The 20,179-nt window shown below is 33.2% G+C and overlaps 1 protein-coding gene across 1 annotated transcript in view; it reads left to right on the top strand.

The window, feature by feature from the left end:
* LOC143249917 (potassium/sodium hyperpolarization-activated cyclic nucleotide-gated channel 2-like) overlaps positions 1–20,179 on the top strand; it is a 158,038-nt gene that overhangs the window by 103,870 nt on the left and 33,989 nt on the right. The window contains exon 4 of the mRNA XM_076500527.1: positions 677–951. Coding sequence (XP_076356642.1) covers positions 677–951 — 275 coding nt within the window. The remainder of the gene's footprint in view (positions 1–676; positions 952–20,179) is intronic.

Below are 20,179 nucleotides of genomic sequence, written 5' to 3'. Positions count from 1 at the left end.
AAAGGTAAAAATAACTATTGTAATGTTACACTCAAAGGTAGAAATAACAAGTGAATGTTACTCTCAAAGGTAGAAATAACTAGTGAATGTTACACTCAAAGGTATAAATAACTAGAGAATGTTACATTCAAAGGTAAAAATAACTATTGTAATGTTACACTCAAAGGTAGAAATAACTAGTGTAATATAATACTCAAAGATAGATTTAACTAGTGAATGTTACTCTCAAAGGTAGAAATAACTAGTATAATATTACACTCAAAGGTAGATTTAACTAGAGAATGTTACACTCAAAGGTAAAAATAACTATTGTAATGTTACACTCAAAGGTAGAAATAACAAGTGAATGTTACACTCAAAGGTAGAAATAACTAGTGAATGTTACACTCAAACTGGAACAAGATTAGATAATTCAGATATTTTTACATCGTTAATAGTTAAAATCGTTAATTACAATGAACGTGAAAATGTTATAATATAATTATACATTTCAGTTAAATCAAAATATATTATGAAAATATATATAATAATCATATTATGTCATATCATTAAAAGTTGAAAGGATGTCTTATCCGTTTTGATCTAAAATATATAAAAAATAAAACTAATATTCCTTTGTGTGGATACAGTTCATAAGGAACCCATTTTTCTAACCTTATGTTGTTTGTTTTTGTAGGAATAATGAACCACGACAATTCAGAGCAGGTGATTCTGGACCCTAGACTCATTGCTAGATATTATATTCGCACCTGGTTTTTTCTGGACCTTATTAGTTCTATTCCCTTGGATTATATCTTCCTCATATTCAACCAGGACTACAGTGATAACTTCCAATTGTTACACGCTGGCCGGGCCTTGAGAATTCTACGATTAGCTAAGATGTTGAGTTTACTGAGACTGTTACGTGTGTCAAGATTGGTACGATACGTCAGCCAATGGGAAGAAGTTTATGTAAGTTTATACAATATTAAACCATGATTTATGGAAAAAAAAAACGTTATAATTTATCAAAGAAAACTAAATACGGTGTATGTAAGTTAACGGAGTGTGTATGTTTAGTATTCACACAACTTAGATTCATTTTCTCAATATTTAAAAACAATTTTATAAGTTGCACTCTAGAAAATAGCAACCCGATCGATTTTATGAAACATTTACCACCTATAAGTCTATGGACTTACAACGCTAAATCAGAGGCTCGATTCCCCTCGGTGGACAAAGCAGATAGCCTGATGAGGCTTTTTTTGCTGTAAGAAAACACCCACCTATAATTAAATAATTAAAAAAACCCTGCACAGTAATATTTATTATTGATGTTTGTTTGTAATGAAGCACAAAGCTACACAATTGGCTATCCATGCTCAACCCCTCACGGGTATCAAAACCCAGTTTCTAGCCTTGTAAGCCCGCAGTCATACTGTTGTGCCACTGTGGGTTTACTATTACCAACCAATTTTTGCACTAGAAGTTAATATCAAAAATCAAACTTCCCTGTTATTAGAATTCTATTTGTTAGATAATATGAGAATCAAATGTACAGACTTTTTCAAAGTTGTGTAAAAGTCTTACCTCCGTTTTACGTAAACATGCGGTAAATAACCATAATCCTTTGCGTTTCTTTGTTTCAGAGCAAAGCCACATTGGGCTACTGGTTGTGTCCATTGCAGGGAAACGAACATCAGATTTTAACGCTGTAGGTCCATAGAATACAGTTGTCGCACCGAGAAACAAAGTGTTATATTTTATAAGAATGGAAACGAGTTTAATAGGAACAGTGTGTGAATCAATAAGTTATTTTAAATAACTAATTTTATTTCTAGTTTTGACTAACTTTAACAAGAATTATATTTTATACAGGCCCCTAACAATATATGGGCCACACGGATAACTGAGCAAATATACCGCCAATATAATAGGTAATTTCACTAAAGAATTGTGTTGTTTCTAATGTAATCTACATAGAAAATTATTGCTTTTACATTCGTGTTTTTCCTTAGAGCTACTGTTAACCTGACCCGGCACGACCTGATGTAACCATCAGGCATTCGACTCGTAATTCTAGGGTCGCGGGTTCATAAAAAAGGGGAAATAAATGTTTCACAGCCTAATTTATTGTAATACTGCCTGAAATAATTTTAAGTACCATGGCTATTGAGGATTCCCTCTTGTTTAGTATATGTGATTTTAATAGTTGTCAAAAACAAAATAATACACATTTGCTCAAAACCAAGGTATAATAGCACATATCTTACTTTAAATATTTATTTATTTAATTTCTATAAAAATCCAGTTTTTGTATCCAAGTCAGTGGCTCGGCCTTGCTTGACCATGTAGGTAGGGAACTCAACTCATAACTTATGGTTGCAAATTCGAATCCCCGTCGCACCAAACATGCTCGCCCTTTCAGCCGTGGGGGCATAATTATACGTCGATCAATTCCACTATTTGTTTGTTAAAAAGTAGCCCAAGATTTGGCGGTAAGTGTGCCTTCCCTTCCCTCTGGCCCGGCATGGCCTAGCGCGTAAGGCGTGCGACTCGTAATCCGAGGGTCGCGGGTTCGCGCCCGCGTCGCGCTAAACATGCTCACCCTCCCAGCCGTGGGGGTGTATAATGTGACGGTCAATCCCACTATTCGTTGGTAAAGAGTAGCCCAAGAGTTGGCGGTGGGTGGTGATGACTAGCTGCCTTCCCTCTAGTCTTACACTGCTAAATTAGGGACGGCTAGCACAGATAGCCCTCGAGTAGCTTTGTGCGAAATTTCCAAACAAACAAACAAACAATCCCTTCCCTCTAGTGTTACACTGCTAAATTAACAGAGATCCCTCATGCAGCTTTGCGTGAAATTCAGAGCAAACCAAGCTAGTAGTTAACATGCCCAACATTTGTTAAAAGAATGCTGGTGCCAAAAGGCATGAAAGGGGTGAAGAGAAGAAAACTGCCACCTAGAGGGCTATTATTTGAGGATGGAAGACCACGTGACTTGTGATTTCATACTTAGATAGTGTGATGTTATGAATAGATGTGCGCAGCCAAAAGGCAGATAAGTCCATAATGTGAAGCTGATATCACATAAGCAGAATAATGTCAGTGCAAGAAGTTATTTTGTTTAGTTCACAAAAAAATCAACAGATGATGCTGTCGTTCCTTTATTACTAATGTTGTATCATGTAATACTGAAAAAAACATCTATCATTTCATTTTGTATACTTTTTAATAGGATATTAGTTCTGTATATTATCGTTAGAGTTAACCTTTTACCTTATATATTCACTGCGATATTCATTTATTCAATAATAAACCATACAGTCTGAATATATCAAATTAATTTTTGTTTTATTTATATTTGATGATTCTCTTCGTAATGATATTCGATCTCTAGATATTTTTGTTTCAATCGTATAAACCAAAAGTAATAAACTATGTATAAACTAAAAACAGGCGATATAGCCCTGTTTTCATGTACAAGTTCCATTACGTCTGATTTTATCTACAAATCGTTAAACCATATAGAAAAGTTTTGCTCAGACTAAATATTATGGATCTGGTAGCTGATATTATGCTTCGTCAAACGGTTTTTTGAATAAATCACTTAATGTGGATCAAAGTAAGTCACATATGGGAAGTACAGTTAACTAGAGTTTGGACATTTTATGTCTAAATGAAAAAAAAGATCTAGTTTTTAAACTGATGTATGAATGATTACATGGCTATTACAATAAATAACTTAGTTAATTTTGATAACTAAGTTAAAAAAACAGTCCAGTTCGTTCTACTCCTTAATCAACGTGTGTTATTGGGTTAAACTAGTTTAGGAGAATTCCACTCCTAATTAGTAACCCTGAACACAAGTTAACCAAAGAGAGATAAGGTGGACCTATATCGTAGTGAAAAGTGTTAAACATACTGTTGGTATGAACGTGTTTCGTAGTCGTTATGGAGAAACCCATACACTGGATAAGTGAAAAAAAAGTGTCATTCATTACTGTTTTATCTCTCACGTTATGCGATTATTATCTGTAAACATCCAGAATTTAAATATTTTATGTATAAATTTATGTGGAAAATTAATTATAATTAAAACTAATATATTTATGATCATATGAAGATTTTATGAAGTACGCTATACAAACAACATGAAATTAAATATTAACTGTTCTTATTCAAACATTTTGTTTGTTATTGGTAAATAATTATGAATTAAATATACGATCATATTGTCTGTTTCCATTGCGACGTTCAGCTTTAGTTGATTTCTTTATAAGATATAAGCCTATAGTTTAATGTCTTAAGCTAACATGGAAACAGTTCTCTACGTAGGGTTTAGGTGAAACTAATATATGGATAAATTAAACGAGTTAGCTATAAGGTATGTTATTACATTTAGTCAAACTGTAATAGAAGAAACATAAGATATTAATTTTTCACATTTAAACACTTTTTTTTTATCGAATTAGAGATATATTGAAGTGATAATATGAAGTAAAAGTTGACCACAACGATAATACGGAACTAATATCGTGTTAACAACTACAGAGAATGCAGAGGTAGTTATTTTTCATTTAATGTAACATGACACAACTTGACAGTAATATTCCGACAGGATGAGAAACACCCTCTTCGATATGAGCTCGTTCTTTTTCGGCTTTGATAGGAGCTTGCTTGAATTTTACCTGGATCTCTAACTTATCTTTGTTCCACGCTAGAACAACAGTAAATCTTCGGATTTACTGTGCTAAAATCAGGGATTCGATACTTCTCAGATAATTAAATGTGGCTTTGCTATAAGAAAAACCACATACTAAGTTATCTTTATCACTCAACCCCGATTGGCCAATGGGGACATTAAAATATTTCCTTAACACTTCCTCAAACAACAAACCATCATTAACTAGAATGTCAATAACATGCTCTTTAGTTCATTTTTTTATCATTGACTTTTAACCTCTAGTTCTAAAATTTTGTCAATTTTGAGCACTTCACTTTTGTTATCTTTATAGTTCTTTGAGGAAGGGTGAGTCAAACAAATCTTGACAGTCAGAAATGATAAAATATTGTTAGCACTGATAATTATAAACTAAATTGATTTAAATATGAATTTAGATCGAATTTTTGTCTCTTATTCAAAAGTTGAACACGAGATCCCAGTTTATTACCTAACATTGTAATTTTGAGTACCCTGAAACTGAGTTAATTTGTAATTCCGACTTAGAAGTTAATTAAATGTTGATATTTATTATATTTGTGATGTTTGCCACACAGTTCGTTTTTTTAATACAACTATAGTATACAAACAGTAACAAAATTTACATTATTACAAATAACGATCTCTATATAAAAAAATTACAACCTTAAAAACAATATTAAATTTTACATCCAGCCTGGAACTTCCTTAATATCTTATCGAGAGCTCACGATAAGCGTATTTATTTCAAGTGGACGTAGGTACAGTTAATTTAACAGGAAGCTGGCTATCTCTGCATTGTTTGTTTCGTGTCCGATGTGAATCTGCTAATGTTAAATGGTTTGTAATGATCGGAATCTATAAATGTTCCTGGTCAACATATCTGAAGTTCCCAGTTAATAAGCATCAATCACCGTTATATATTCTGAGGTTTACAGTACAAAAACTACAGCAACCAATATTATATACTGTCTCGTAGCGTGTTGATCAAATTTATAGCAGTGAGGAAACTTGCTCAAAACTTCAATTTATGCAATAATATTGATGATACACAAGTCTTTACGTAAACACATATATTGTTGATACTCACATTCAAGAATTTTCTACAACTTTAGTGAATCGTTGGGAGTTTCTTGATAGAGATTTAACGGTATAAGTTATGCACATTTCTAAATATAAGTTTAACTCAAACAAACATCAATATTAACGAAGGTATATGATAGTAAATCCGTCACACAGTTGACAAGATAAATTACCTTTCCCTATTTCTATCGCACTGTAAAATTCACTTACAGTTGTGGAACGAGTTACCGCAGTGTTACATCGCACTTCGAGCAATATTTTGGTCTTCTTTCTTCAAAATATTATCTGTTCCTTTTGTCAAATTGCAGTCAAACTAATTCAGTTAATTTAGAACCACACCTTCGCGGAATAAATTATTATTATGTCATTTTTTACTGTTAGGCTTATGTTAATCGTTAGGCCTATCATTCTTTTCCTTGGTTGTGACCGTCTTCTGCTCTTGTTTTTGTCTGTGTGCCGTTTCCGCTCATCTCATACTATTTATATATTTATTACTAAATCGTCTGCTCGCCATAATCTTTACACCAGAGACTTACAAATACAACTTCTAATAATCGTCTGTTTTAACTCTCTTTTAATAAAAAGTAAACAATCATAAAATATTCATTCACAAAATAAACTAATTAAAAATATATACATTAAACTGTCTTTTATATCACGAGAGTAAGATAAACTGACTGAGCGGGTAACAAAGAAAACGTTGAGAGTTTAATCCAACATTTGTACAGCATTTGAATTACGTTTTGTCTTCATAAGGTACAAATAGTTTACCTCAAAATAGTAAAAAAAACAACAACAACAACAAAGTTGCACGGCTAGTAATTGGTTAAAACTTCATATTTTTTGGCTATGTTTAAAATCACGGTGATTTTACTCTTTAACATGCCCCCCAGTGGCTCAGCGGTATGTCTGTGGACTTACAACGCTAAAAGCCGGGTTTCGATACCCGTGGTGGGCAGAGCACAAATAGCCCATTGAGTAGCTCCGTGCTTAATTCAAATAATTGGCCCGGCATGGTCAAGCGTGTTAAGACGTTCGACTCGTAATCCGAGGGTCGCGGTTTCGAATCCCGGTCGCACCAAACATGCTCCCCTTCCCAACCGTGGGGGCGTTATAATATTACGGTCAATCACAGTATTCGTTGGTAAAAGAGTAGCCCAAGAGTTGGCGGTGGGTGGTGATGACAAGCTGTCTTGCCTCTAGTCTTACACTGCTAAATTAGGTACAGCTAGCGCAGATAGCCCTCGAGTATCTTTGCGCGAAATTCAAAAGCAATGTAATGCAAACTCTTGAACACTTTAATACTTCTAACATAAAGTGAACATTAACAACTCTTTAGTCTCGCACACAAACGTATTCTGACGTGATTTATAATTTTCTTACAACTTATATAGTGCTGATTTATCAAGTTTTATTTACTTGTACGTTTACAAATGCTAAAATTTACACTCTTAAAACATTTTGTTTTGTTTTAGTCTATGTTTCTCTTTACCATATATTTTACTCAATAATACAGTAAATCTCTGTAAATAAAGAATTGAAAAATTATACTTAGGTTTATTATTCAGAAACTTCATTAGCTATTTTTACAACCTATCAGCAGGATAAAGAACATAAGCTAAAATCATAATACCTTGTTTTATTGGAATAAAAAGCCATTGAACGGACAGATAGAGAATATAATAAACTATTAATGTGAGAAATAGAATTTGCATGTAAACGTAGGACCAAACTACTTGTATATCTGGAATCAAAGTCTCAGAATATCAGTGTGACTATTTTTAAGCGACAATCTACAAGGGGATGAGTTATATTGTGAGAAATAACGCGCTTCTCAAGCTATAAGTGTGAGAATAAACGCTACTTGTAAGGTTCATCATAATTCACACAAGTGTTCATGCAGTAGTATGAATTATTTATTATTGTTCTAGTGGTGTTTGTTGTTTGGTTTTTTGAATTTCGCGCAAAGCTACGTGAGAGCAATTTTCAGAAGCCGTCCATAATTTAGCAGTGTAAGACTAGAGGAAAGGCAGCTAGTCATCACCACCCATCACCAACTCTTAGGCTACTCTTTTACCAACGAATAGTGGGATTGACCATCACATTATAACGCTTCACAGCTGAAAGAGCAAGCATGTTTGACGTAGCGGGGATTCGAGCCCACGACCCTCGGATTACAAGTCAAGCCCCTTAACGACCTCCTCATGCTGGGCCGTATTTGTTGTTACTGTATCGGCCAACAGGATACCACAAGCCAAGTGGTCCAACCTTCTTCTGAGCTTTACCAAATCTCTAATTTGATTATGGAAACTCGAGCTTTGCAAATAAAATTTGATTATTCCGAACGAGTAAACAAAATGCCATATTCAAACAAATTTGATAAAATCCTTGAAACAATTATAATTTCAAAGTATTATAAAATACATTTTAATGTTATTATTTAATTGTTTGTTTGAAGGAAATAAATGGTTAAATGGTCAAACATCTAAAGATAAGAGTATATTATTTATAAATAAGAGTAATCAATTATCGTATCAAATAATGAGTTCACTGTCAATAACATTGTTAAGAATTAGATGTAAGATTTATCGTGTCCATTGAATTATTCGAATGATCAATGAGAAAATCTTATGAGTAGGCTACTTATGACTTACCATTAATTAATGAAATTTCTGTTAAACGTGATTAATATATTAGTCCTACACTACAGTAGTGTCTTTTTAAGACTTCTCTATTTGAAGATAGGCCTATTGGAGAAATTTACTGCAACAAGTATAAAGAGAAGATAAATTAATTTGTTTTTGTCACGTGGAATGGATCTCGCATTATTTTTACAAATAATCAAAAACACGCCCAACGATAAAACATATTATAATACTCTTGCTAAAAGTGGCAATACTTTTTGGAAATATAACTTTGATTAAACTTCAAGATGGTAACCACGGCAAGAAGGAAAAATCTAAAATCTGTTGGAAATAATAAAACTGAAGAAAGTTGTGCAAAGAGAGAGATACAGAAAATTAAAAGAGCTTGAAGAATTAGTCAATGGGTGTTTAATACAAGAGTTAAGAGAAAAATACAGTCCATAGGTGTTTAATACAAGAATTAAGAGAAAAATACAGTCAATAGGTGTTTAATACAGGAGTTAAGAGAAAAATACAGTCAACAGGTGTTTAATACAGGAGTTAAGAGAAAAATACAGTCAATAGGAGTTTAATACAAGAGTTAAGAGAAAAAATACAAGAGTTAAGAGAAAAATACAGTCAATAGGGGTTAATAAAGAAGTTGAGATAAAAATACAGTGAATAGATGTTTAATACAAGAGTTAAGATAAAAATATTTAATAATTAAAGAGGAATTAAAAACAAATATTATCTTATTTGAGCACAAAATCCATGATATTGTTGGGTCTGTTTGTTTTTCGCGCCAAGCTACACGAGAGCTATCTGCGCTAGCCGTCCCTAATTTAGCAGTGTAAGACTAGAGGGAAGGCAGCTAGTCATCACCACCCACCGCCAACTCTTGGGCTATTCTTGTTACCAACGAATAGTGGGATTGGCCATTAACTTATAACGCCCCCATGGCTGAAAGGGCGAGCATGTTTGGTGCGACGGGGATTCGAACCCGCGACTCTCGGATTACGAGTCGAACGCCTTAACCCACCTGACCATGCCGGGCTGATGCTGTTGGGAACGTACAGAAAGAAGGATTACAAAACAAGTTTGAAGAGGTACAGGAAGACATCAAAGAAGTAGAAAAAGAAATGAGTAACAGAATAAAACATTTGAAAGAAAAGATAAATACAAAAATCAAAACAACAAAATCTCATTTTGCATTCACGAAAGAATTTTAGCGTAAAACATCGTTAGGTATAAAATGTTGAATAAGAAGTCGTATTTGTTCTACATCTGTTATTACGAACTACAAATGTGATGCCATCTGTTACGGAAAATGTTTTCTTGACTAATCCAGTCATGTCACTACCAATTCCTGTTCCAGTTTCAGCTGGCTAATTAAACATCCCTCGATTGAGAATCCAATGGAGAGTGATGAAAAGGTACCATTAAAGCACGTCAGGTTCAATTTAGAATCGTTTCCAAAGTGTACCAGAGAAATGGTGAATAATTATCTAGCCATCTTTCCGCTGATTTAAAAGGAATAACATTAAACAACCTTCAAGTTAAGAGTCATAGTAAATACCAAGCTTTGTTAGTTGCCTTATCCAACAGATTTGGAGTAATACTCCAGAAGGAGTATCCAGAGCAAAGGTCTAGAACATGGTATGGAGAAACATAGGGACTTTCCCCAAACTGGCAGAAAGTCCAGAAGGCTTGTCCAATTTCTTACCTAGATACCCAATTTGGAACATTAACAATTTATAGATTCCATAACAGACAAAAAACGAGAGTTATTAAACTGAATCAATATAGGTACGTGTTTCTTTTAAAGCTCTGAATGCATCATCTGGAAGATATTGGACCATCAGTTCGAAACATAAATTTACCCAACGATTACTTAGACAATTAGAAAGGAGGAAATCAATCTCAAGACAAAAGGTGTTTCAAATGTAACTTGAAATGATATAACTGTAGACAAAAGCTTTAGGGTATAGGAAGTCTCTTAATATAATACAACAAAGAGGGAACTGTTATATATGTGCCATTAATGCTGAAATCATAAGTAATCAAGAGTTATTATTAAGCCATAAAAACAAAGCTTTGGCAAATCAAAACCACAAAAAAGACATTAATAAAACATGAATTAATTGGATTATAAGGCAAATTTTACCAAGGAATAATTCATATGTCTCAAATTGTTTGTTTGTTTTGAATTTCGCGCAAAGCTATCTGCGCTAGCCGTCCCTAATTTAGTAGTGTAAGACTAGAGGGAAGGCAGCTAGTCATCACCACCCACCGCTAACTCTTGGGCTACTCTTTTACCAACAAATAGTGGGATTCACCTTCACATTATAACGCCCCCACGGCTGAAAGGGCGAGCATATTTGGTGCGAATGGGATTTGAACCCACGACCCTCGGATTAGGAGTCGAACGCTTTAACACGCTTGGCCATGCCGGGCCTTCTGAGTCAAAAAAGATAAGTTCATTGATTGAGGAAAACCATCCACGAATGTTGAGCAACACTGGTTTGATTGCTACAATCGTTCAACTCAATTTGGTAATGGAAAGTGGGAAATTGCCTTCTGAGATAAATAAAAGTAGTGATTTAATGTAAAAAGCAAACGTATATAAGGTTTCAGGTTAGTTGAATGTTACTCCATCTGCGGAAAATTTCTCGTCCTTTCAGACTGGTTGAGAAATTGTTATCAAGAAAGTATATACATATATACATCGGGAACTGACAAGACATTTGAGATACTGATGTTCGTATAGAACAATGGACTGTTATAATACCTATAAGTCTTCTTTAAACATATATTTTTGTTCTAAAACTTTGCTATTGCATTTTGAAAAATAAAACTATTGAAATGTCATTACTTGTTTCAATATTTTTGTTTCATTAAATTTGTTTCATAAAACAAAAGTGTTGTAATCTTATCGTCTTCCGTTTTATTATTATTCTATATTATCTCACAACGTATTCATAGATGTATTCCTATGTTTGTACATTCGATTACTTATCTCCACTATTGTCCACCAGTGTCACAGTGGCATTTCTACAGATGTACAATGCTAGAAACTGGTATGTAGAACACAGATAGCCCAATGTGTAGCTTGTACTTGACTACAAATATACATTATTTACCCTATCCCTGGCAGATATGAGTTTCAGTAGTAATCATCTATACTTGACAGGCGGGGGTTGTTATGCCCCCAGAGGGCGTGTTGCTAAGGGTAAATTGGTAGAAAGACTAAATCCATGAGGTGGACTCAGATAACGAGTTGATATAAGGACAAACTCGCCATGATAATTGTGAATAAAACATTATGCAAATTAGATAAAATATTAATTAAGATTATATTGCTGATGACACGTTAATGTACATCACCATCTGGTGTTTCACTAGCGAACTATCTGCGTGATAATTATATCGACGCGCCCACTGCTTCCTAATAATAAAATCTTATCGTCTGCTATTTTATAATTATTGCATATTACCTAACAAACTGTTCATGAATGTATTCATAAATACATTCCTACCTAACCCTATTCGAATACTTAACATTTTTCCTGTATTAGTATTTGTATTTAATTACTAATGTCCAGTATTCGTTCCATCCTTGCTGCATACCAGCCTTGAAATAGAAAGACATTCACCTAGTATAATATAGTCCTTCATTTGCCAGTTAGGACTGTTTAAGATATTATAAGCTACATTTTAATTTTTAAAAATGTAGTCCTTTGCTTAAGAGGACTACTAATTATGATAATATAATAACCAAACAATTTCGTCTAATATTTAGAAACAATGTATATTATTTATAAATACGAGTAATTAGTTAGCGAAAGAGCTTATGAGTACAGTATCAGAAATGTTATTCAGTGCAGAAGTGACATTTGTTTACCTACTCAAGCAGCTAACGAGGAAATTTGATAAGTAGGTTTATTTGTGAGTTAGATGTACTAAACATTAATTTCTGTTAAACGTTATTAGTGTTTTAGGCCTACGGTAGTTACATTAGTATTTCTCAAAATATTTTATGTTTGAACGAATGGAAATGTTTATAGTAAACGTTAAAGAAAAAACAATTAATTTATTATTGTTATGTGGAATGGACCTCGCATTTTCTTTACAAAATAATCCAATTCACTTAACAATACAATACGTAAAAACAATAGCATGTTAACTGGCGTGCTTGAGTGTTGTAAAATCTGTAATTTTTGTGCTAATACGGACGGATTAATCAGCATTTATAATTGATCAATAAGGGGTCGGTTTTGATAAAAATGTGTCGTACATCTGAAGAACCTTAACTCTAGTGTCCTGTCAAATTCCAAGTTCTGTCTTTAGCACTACATCATTAAGATATATCAATATTATTTTTGTTTGATTTTAGACAGAAAAACATCTGTTCCTTTTATAGATTACAAAATGTTTTAAATAGCCTGAAATATAAACTTGCTCCCCCGCTAGTACAGCGTTAAATCTACGGATTTACAGCGCTACAATCACTGGGCTCAGTAGATAACCCGATGTAGCTTTGCTGTAAGATAACCCACACAAACAAACCACTATAAGTTTACTTCTTTTTTTTAGAATGACTTCGAGTAAGTAAATACCTGTACATTCTTTAAGTATTGTATCCTATTTTAGCCGTCGTACAATTCCAATAACTGTTCCATTAGTTCATCAAATAAATAATTATTATTTTATACTGTTTTTATATTTTTACAATGGTTAATTAATCATTCTATCAATTATTTCCTGCTCCTCAATGGCTCAGCGATATGTTTGCGGACTTACAACGCTAAAGTCCGGGTTTCGATACCAGTGCTTAATTCAAAACAACAACAATTATTTCCATATACCAATGTATTGTCGTGGCGTGTTGTAAAAGATACGTACCGTGAAAATTAGCCTCTGATTCACCAATCTTAATATCCGAACGTCTTTGGAATATATTATCTTTCATCTCTGACCCTGACCCGACCTATAGTAAAAAAATATAACTAGGCGATTTTGTCGCAGTTTGTCTGAGATTGTGAGAAAATCAGAAACCAAACCGAAACAAAAAAAAAAAAAAAAAGATAAACAGGTCTCGAAACAACTCTATAGTCATTTGGGAGCAACGTTCCCAAAGTAGATACTTGAATACGAAAGGATACTTTATCCATTTTCATAAGAAACATGTCAAAAGAAACTGAAATTGGAATAATTACATTCGACCACATATACCAAGGATTAGATATAGATTCTTCTGTAGAAAGTCTGTCAAAATACGTGAGCTGGGAACGAGCTCCATCCGCAGATAGAACTTTATAAATGGATAAGGCAGTAGTTCCAGTTAACATAACAAAAGTTTTGATTTATCATTCATACGAAGTAACGGCTATTCCTCAGTCTAATTGGCTTAACATTTATAACATAAAAGTAAATTTAAAATAACACCTTTTTTTCTTTTGAGGAATAAACAGAATTTAATAATTCATTGTCGTTTAACAAGTACTTGTTTCATGAAATAACTAATTTGTTAATTATTGCTAAAGTTTTATTCACAACATTATAGATTTCGTTGTTTTGCTTCAAATTATTAATTACAGCTACGCAAAAGAATATATAAAAATTTCCTTTTTTTGTCTCTGTCGTGTGTCAGCCCGACATAGCTAGATGGTTAAGGAACTCAAATCGTAATCTAAGGGTCGCCCTATCGGCCGTAGGGGCGTTATAATGTTACAGTCAGTCGTTTGTAAAAGAGTATCCCAAGAGTTGGCGGTGAGTGGTGATGACTAGCTGCTTTCCCTCTAATCTTACACTAATAAATTCTTGACGGCTAGCGCAGATAGCCCTCGTGCAGCTTTGCGAGAAATTCATAAACAAACAAACAAAACCGTCGTGTATCAGGACCAGGCCTAAGACACATCTTAATATAATAGTAGCGATGAAACACCAGCATTCGATCAAACTTTGAGGATGAATACTTGTAACTAACCTTCTCGCTTGTCTGTCAGCTTAAACTGGCTACGAACTGGTAATCCTTGTGAAGGTTTAGGTAAAATTCCGAAACCGTAATGTAGTATTTGAAACCAGAGAACCAGTCGCTGCAGTAAATAAACATTTCTCTTTAGGTTGTGGACCATGATGTCGTTCAAGAACAAACGAGTACAATGTGTGGTCATTAAAACTCGGACACAGAAAAAGCTTAGCTTGTAACAATAGTTGTTTATTTATAACATTGAAGAAACGTGAAACCATTTTATATACCATTTATGTTTATTATTAAGCACAAAGAGCTATCTATGCCCTGCCATTCACGAGTATCGAAACGCGGTTTCTAGCAGCATAAATCTGAGAATGTTCCCTTGTGCCACTAGGAAGCTACATTATTTCTTAAAAAACACACATTTGAGTTTGTCTGACTTTGTCTGATTTCTTTACCTTCTAAAACATGTTCTTTTTACTCTACACGTCAGTTTTATATAAAGTTGGAGTGTTTTTTCTTATTATGTTTATGTGTCATTCAAATATCACATTTTTAGTATATTTATTGCTATGTAGTTTCACTTGTAACGGCCATAGAATTTTGTTATTATTGACAGTGTATTGATACATCTACGCTGAGCACTCTTGTTTCTAGTCATTTATTTAGCGCGCGATTTATTACACCCTGAAAAAGAATGTTTTCTAACGAAATCTGAAGTTAAACTAGACAATTTACCTTAAACCAGACACTGTGGGGCTCAGGGTGCTGCCCCACATCCACTCTTCATGTATAACTTCAAAAAGGAAAGTTTTATATCAAGCTACTTTAAAAAACAACAGTAAACAAAAAACAAAACATTGAACGATAACCCAAATAAAAAAATTGTAAAAACAACTAGCCAAGTTACTCTTACTATATCCGATCGATTAACTGCTTCATAACTGGTTTTAACTAAAAGTTGTATATCTGTTGGATCATACGTTTTTTACTGGGCGCAACATTTGGTGTGTGTAATTTGTATTCGATTATATCTAAACAGTTACTGATTTACTAAAACTTAATGTCGTATTCTAAACAAATTAAGTGTCAGTACTCTGAGACATTCAACTTACTACTGGTTTTTGTTAACACCTCTGTCAACTTACCTATAAGTACAATTACTATACTATTATAAAATATGACACGTCATTTTGTTGGAATAAAATATACAACTCAGATTTGAACATTTAATAATAAATCTAATCGTATATTAATTCAGCGGCTCTAGATATATAGAAGAAACTGGTAAATCACTTTTTAAACTAAGTGTTAGGGACTGTGAAGCAAAGTATAAAACCAGTGTTCCAGAAACCCATGCTAAAGAAACTTTTCAACCTTAATTTGTGTAATATACATAACATGTATTCAAATATCTCCGTAGAGCCTGTGAACTTCCCTATATTCGTGTAAAGTGGCTAAACTAAAAAACCCAGACTCTTGTATTTTCTACAGCAGTATTCTTAAAGATTAATCACTTTAATATTTCATAACTTTGGTACAATCAAACTTTAGATCATATTCTAGTTATTAAAACAATTTGTTGAATATTTTATAAAATTTCAATGAACCTTAAGAACATATTTTTAAGTTCTACTAAAAAGAGCAGTCAGTGACTGTCCAATGTCTTTTATTTAAAGATGTATATTGTACAGGACATTTTTTTAATTAAAGAGTCCAGTTCGTCATGTCTTCGTAATGCAGTTCCAACATGGCTAGTTTTGATTCCAGTTTGTTTGTTTTGAATTTCGCGCAAAGCTACACGAAAGCTATCTGCGTTAGCCGTCCCTAATTTTGCACTGTAAGACTAGAGGGAAGGCAGCTAGTAATCACCACCCACATTATAACGCCCCCGCAGCTGAAAGAGCGAGTACGTTTGGAATTATGTGGATACGAACCCCTTTGACATCAGAAAAATCTTAAAACCAAAGAAAAATCGAAAATCTTTATATCACTATTTAACACCTACAAGATGGTGCATTTGCACTAAATCTCATGTAGGTAAGCTAACGAACATATGAATAGTTCACGAACATCCCAAATTGTACTCTTCTTGCTGAAAAATTGAGCAAAAGACAAAAGTTTCAAACTATCTATATCTCCATCTGATATCTGAGAAATGTATCTCTATACCAAATTCAATGTAAATTGGTCATAAAAAGGCTAAGTAATTGACAAAAACTCCTAAAATTATGGGTTTGTTTAATTTTTGACCACCTTGAAGTGATTAAAAGTGGGCACATTCCATATTTTTGTTTGTATGATATCTATAAAAAAAGAAGTATTTTACCAAATCTCATTTGAATTGGCTGAAAAAGTCTAATATTACACTTTTTGCAGTATTTTGAATCCTCTATAGTTAATAAAAATAGGTAAGTCCACCGTTTTTCAAAGTTTAGAACGTATAAAAAGTATCTTTATACCGAATTCCAAGTTTCAAATCTATCTTCCACGAAATGAAGGAATAGTTGCCGATTGGAAAGTTTTTGGAAGTGTTCGATTCCCTGCGGTGGACAGAGTGTAGCTTGTTCATAGTGTAGATTTGCACGAAGAATACAATAGTCGTACAGGAAGTCCTATACATGTAATATCAGTACAAGAATATAACCTCCATTCTATCATTTTTCTAGATTAATGATGTATGTGATAAACATCTCAATTATTTAAGAATTCTAAATCATATTGGATTGGAACTAGAGGGCGCTATACGAGAAGACAAAACGTTAAGAAACTACGCTAATATAATACTGTGGGTTCTTTATTCTACAATACAGTTTATGCTGTGAAGGTAGGGGCTAGCGATAGAAGGAAGAGAAAGTTAAAGGAGCTAATTACTAAGTACAAGGGGTTGATAAAAGCATTTAAATATAACAAAATTCATTGTATCACGAGTACTGTCAAGAATTAATTGTTGAGATGAAAGTTTGAGTAGGTCACTAGAGCTAAATTCTAGGTGAAATTAATATGTAAGGATAAGTAGGTTAGCTGATTGGAAGTGTGGGATTAGTTCAGCGGGACAAAGAACACTTTGGAATGGATGGTAAGAAAAGTTCTGAATTGTTTGTGAGGGTTATTAATTCAGCTGTAAAGAAAGTCTTAAACTAGGACTAGCTAGTGGTAAAAGCAATTATAAACTAACTAAAACAAAATTGAGATCAGAGTTTAGCACAGGAAATCAGTACAAAATTAGTAAAAGGAATAGGCTTAACTGTTACTATTGTTATGATATAAGAGTAAAATGCAAAATAGGTTATTTTAGGGCAATGGTAGTAATCGAATATTTTGATATACTGGGAATAACTGAAGCATGGTTAAATGTAGATTATTTTGATGACACAAAGTTCTTTGAAGCACATGGTTATAAGTTATTTAATAGGGACAAAGTTGGAAATAGAGAGAGACGAGTGGCTCTATATGTAAAGTGTGAGCTACATCCTGTTGAAGTTGATAATATTAAGAATAATAATAAGGATATTGAATCGAACTGGACTTCTGTTAAAGGATATCATGGGAAAAAAGTTCTTAGTAGGAATGTATTACAGACAAACAGATGAAACTGATGACATTAGAAACTTTACAGTGTGATTATGATTTCAGCTGTTAATGATGTCATAAGTATGGATGATTCTAATTTAAGACGTATTCATTGGGAAATACCAAAGTCAACCCATAATAGAGAAAGGTTTCTGTAAACTGTTCAAGATATATTTCTTATCCAATTGGTCATGGACTTTGCTAGAAATAATATTTTGGATTTATTGTTAAGTTATAACATATAAATAGTTGAGAGGGTGGAAACTGAGGAACAACTAGGTTCAAATGATAGTTGCTGTATTAGGTTTGATATTTTGAAAATCAGTAATAATATTTTTATTCCAAATTTTGAAAAAAAAATTCAAATTTTGATGTTTTTTTTTATTTCGCACAAAGCTACTCGAGGGCTATCTGTGCGAGCCGTCCCTAATTTAGTAGTGTAAGATAGCTAGTCATCACCACCAACTCTTAGGCTACTTTTACCAATGAATAGTGGGATTGACCGTCACATTATATACCCCACGGCTGGGAGGGCGAGCATGTTTAGCGCGACGAGGGCGCGAACCTGCGACCCTCGGATTATGAGTCGCACGCCTTACGCGTTTAGCCATGCCAGGCCGTCAAATTTTGAAGAGATGCAACATGAATTATCTGTTGTGAATTTGGCAGCTGAGTTATTTGAAGACACTGAGCAAATCTGGAAAATGTTTTCAAGATTCAAATCAAATATATTCCTTAAAGAAAGAAACTGGTAGCTGTAAGTAAAAAAACCAGGTTGGCTCACAAAAAATAAGAAATACAATAAAAGAAAAGCATCACAAACTTAAGAAATTTAAATTAATTGTTATTATAGAAGATTTAGAAAAAGTATAGAAGGTCAAGAAAGTTGGTCAGACAAGAAATTAGGACATGGAAAAGGATGCATGAAAACATTTGACTGTTAACGTAAAAATTAACAGTAAGGTTTATATAAGTATATTAAGAATGAACAAAATCTTAAAATGTTCTTTGTATTTTAATATTGCAACGCACAAACAACTGTAGATATTAATTACAGTTCAGAGAAGAATTCATTATGTTCTTAATAATGACAGATTGCTATACAGAGAGAGAAAGAAAAATTAAAGAATCATATTTACAAAAATGCAACATAAATTATCGAAGACAAATTCATTCGAGTGATAACATTGTCCAGTTCTAGGGTATATCTTGTGTTGACAGGAAACTGTAATGATATTATTCATTGATTTATTATTTGTGTTTCCAAATAACGAAGTTGTCTGGAACACAGACTAGTTATTTATGTATCGTGAGAAAACCTATTAATTTCGTCTCGAGCTCATTAAGTACTCAAACACCGCAAATAACAAAATTTGTATCCACGTAAGAAAATAGAGTAGTTTCCCTTAATAAGACTAGTTTTGTTACCCATTCTCTGGTTAGTTCTGATGTCCTAAAATATGTAGACACACTATAAAATGTTTAGAGAAAGCCTAAAGAAGCAACTCCTGGTTTAAATACAGGTGAATTTATTACTTTTGGAAAAACAAAAATAGCTAGAAGCAATTAGGTCGAGGTATAGAAAGAGCAATATGTATGAAGGTTGCTATGGAATAATTTTTTTATTTCGTTAGTTTAGTTTTCTTAAATTTAGGCATAGAGATGTATTTCATTAAATCCATTGCTAAAAGTGGTACGTAGGTGTCGTTAGGTAGACATGCCTCTCTCTTAATTATATTTGGAGCATTTTAACCAGGTATCTTATTTTACCACTTTCAAGGTTTTTGGATTCAAATAATATAACGTCTTGATTCAACTGCTGGACAGGTCCTTCAAAAGAGTGGCTAATGTTCTCAATTGATTTACCGTTTACTTGCTTGTGCACAAAGATGAAGGGTGGATTATCTTTTTTGTATTCACTAGAAACATTAAATCCCAGGTTTTAAAATTATAAGCCCTTAAGCACAACGCTGAGCACTGAGGTGCTAAATAAACGGAGCTGTCTTGCACCAATCTACTGTTCTTATGGAAACTAACTGTCGTGATAATTTTGAAATGTTTGAAATTCAAGATAGATCAGCGTTTGTTCTACCAAATATGGTTCAGAAGTAAAACAATTTATTATTTATCGAGTAACATATTATACTCTGTAGACTTAAACAGTACATTATAACTATTTTTTTATTTTACAAACTTATAAAAAACATATATATTAACATTAAATTATCAATTTCTTCACATGAG

This window comes from Tachypleus tridentatus, chromosome 4 (assembly GCF_004210375.1).
Source record: "Tachypleus tridentatus isolate NWPU-2018 chromosome 4, ASM421037v1, whole genome shotgun sequence".
Classification (NCBI taxonomy): Eukaryota; Metazoa; Arthropoda; class Merostomata; order Xiphosura; family Limulidae; genus Tachypleus; species Tachypleus tridentatus.
This window is presented reverse-complemented; position numbering and strand designations above follow the sequence as displayed.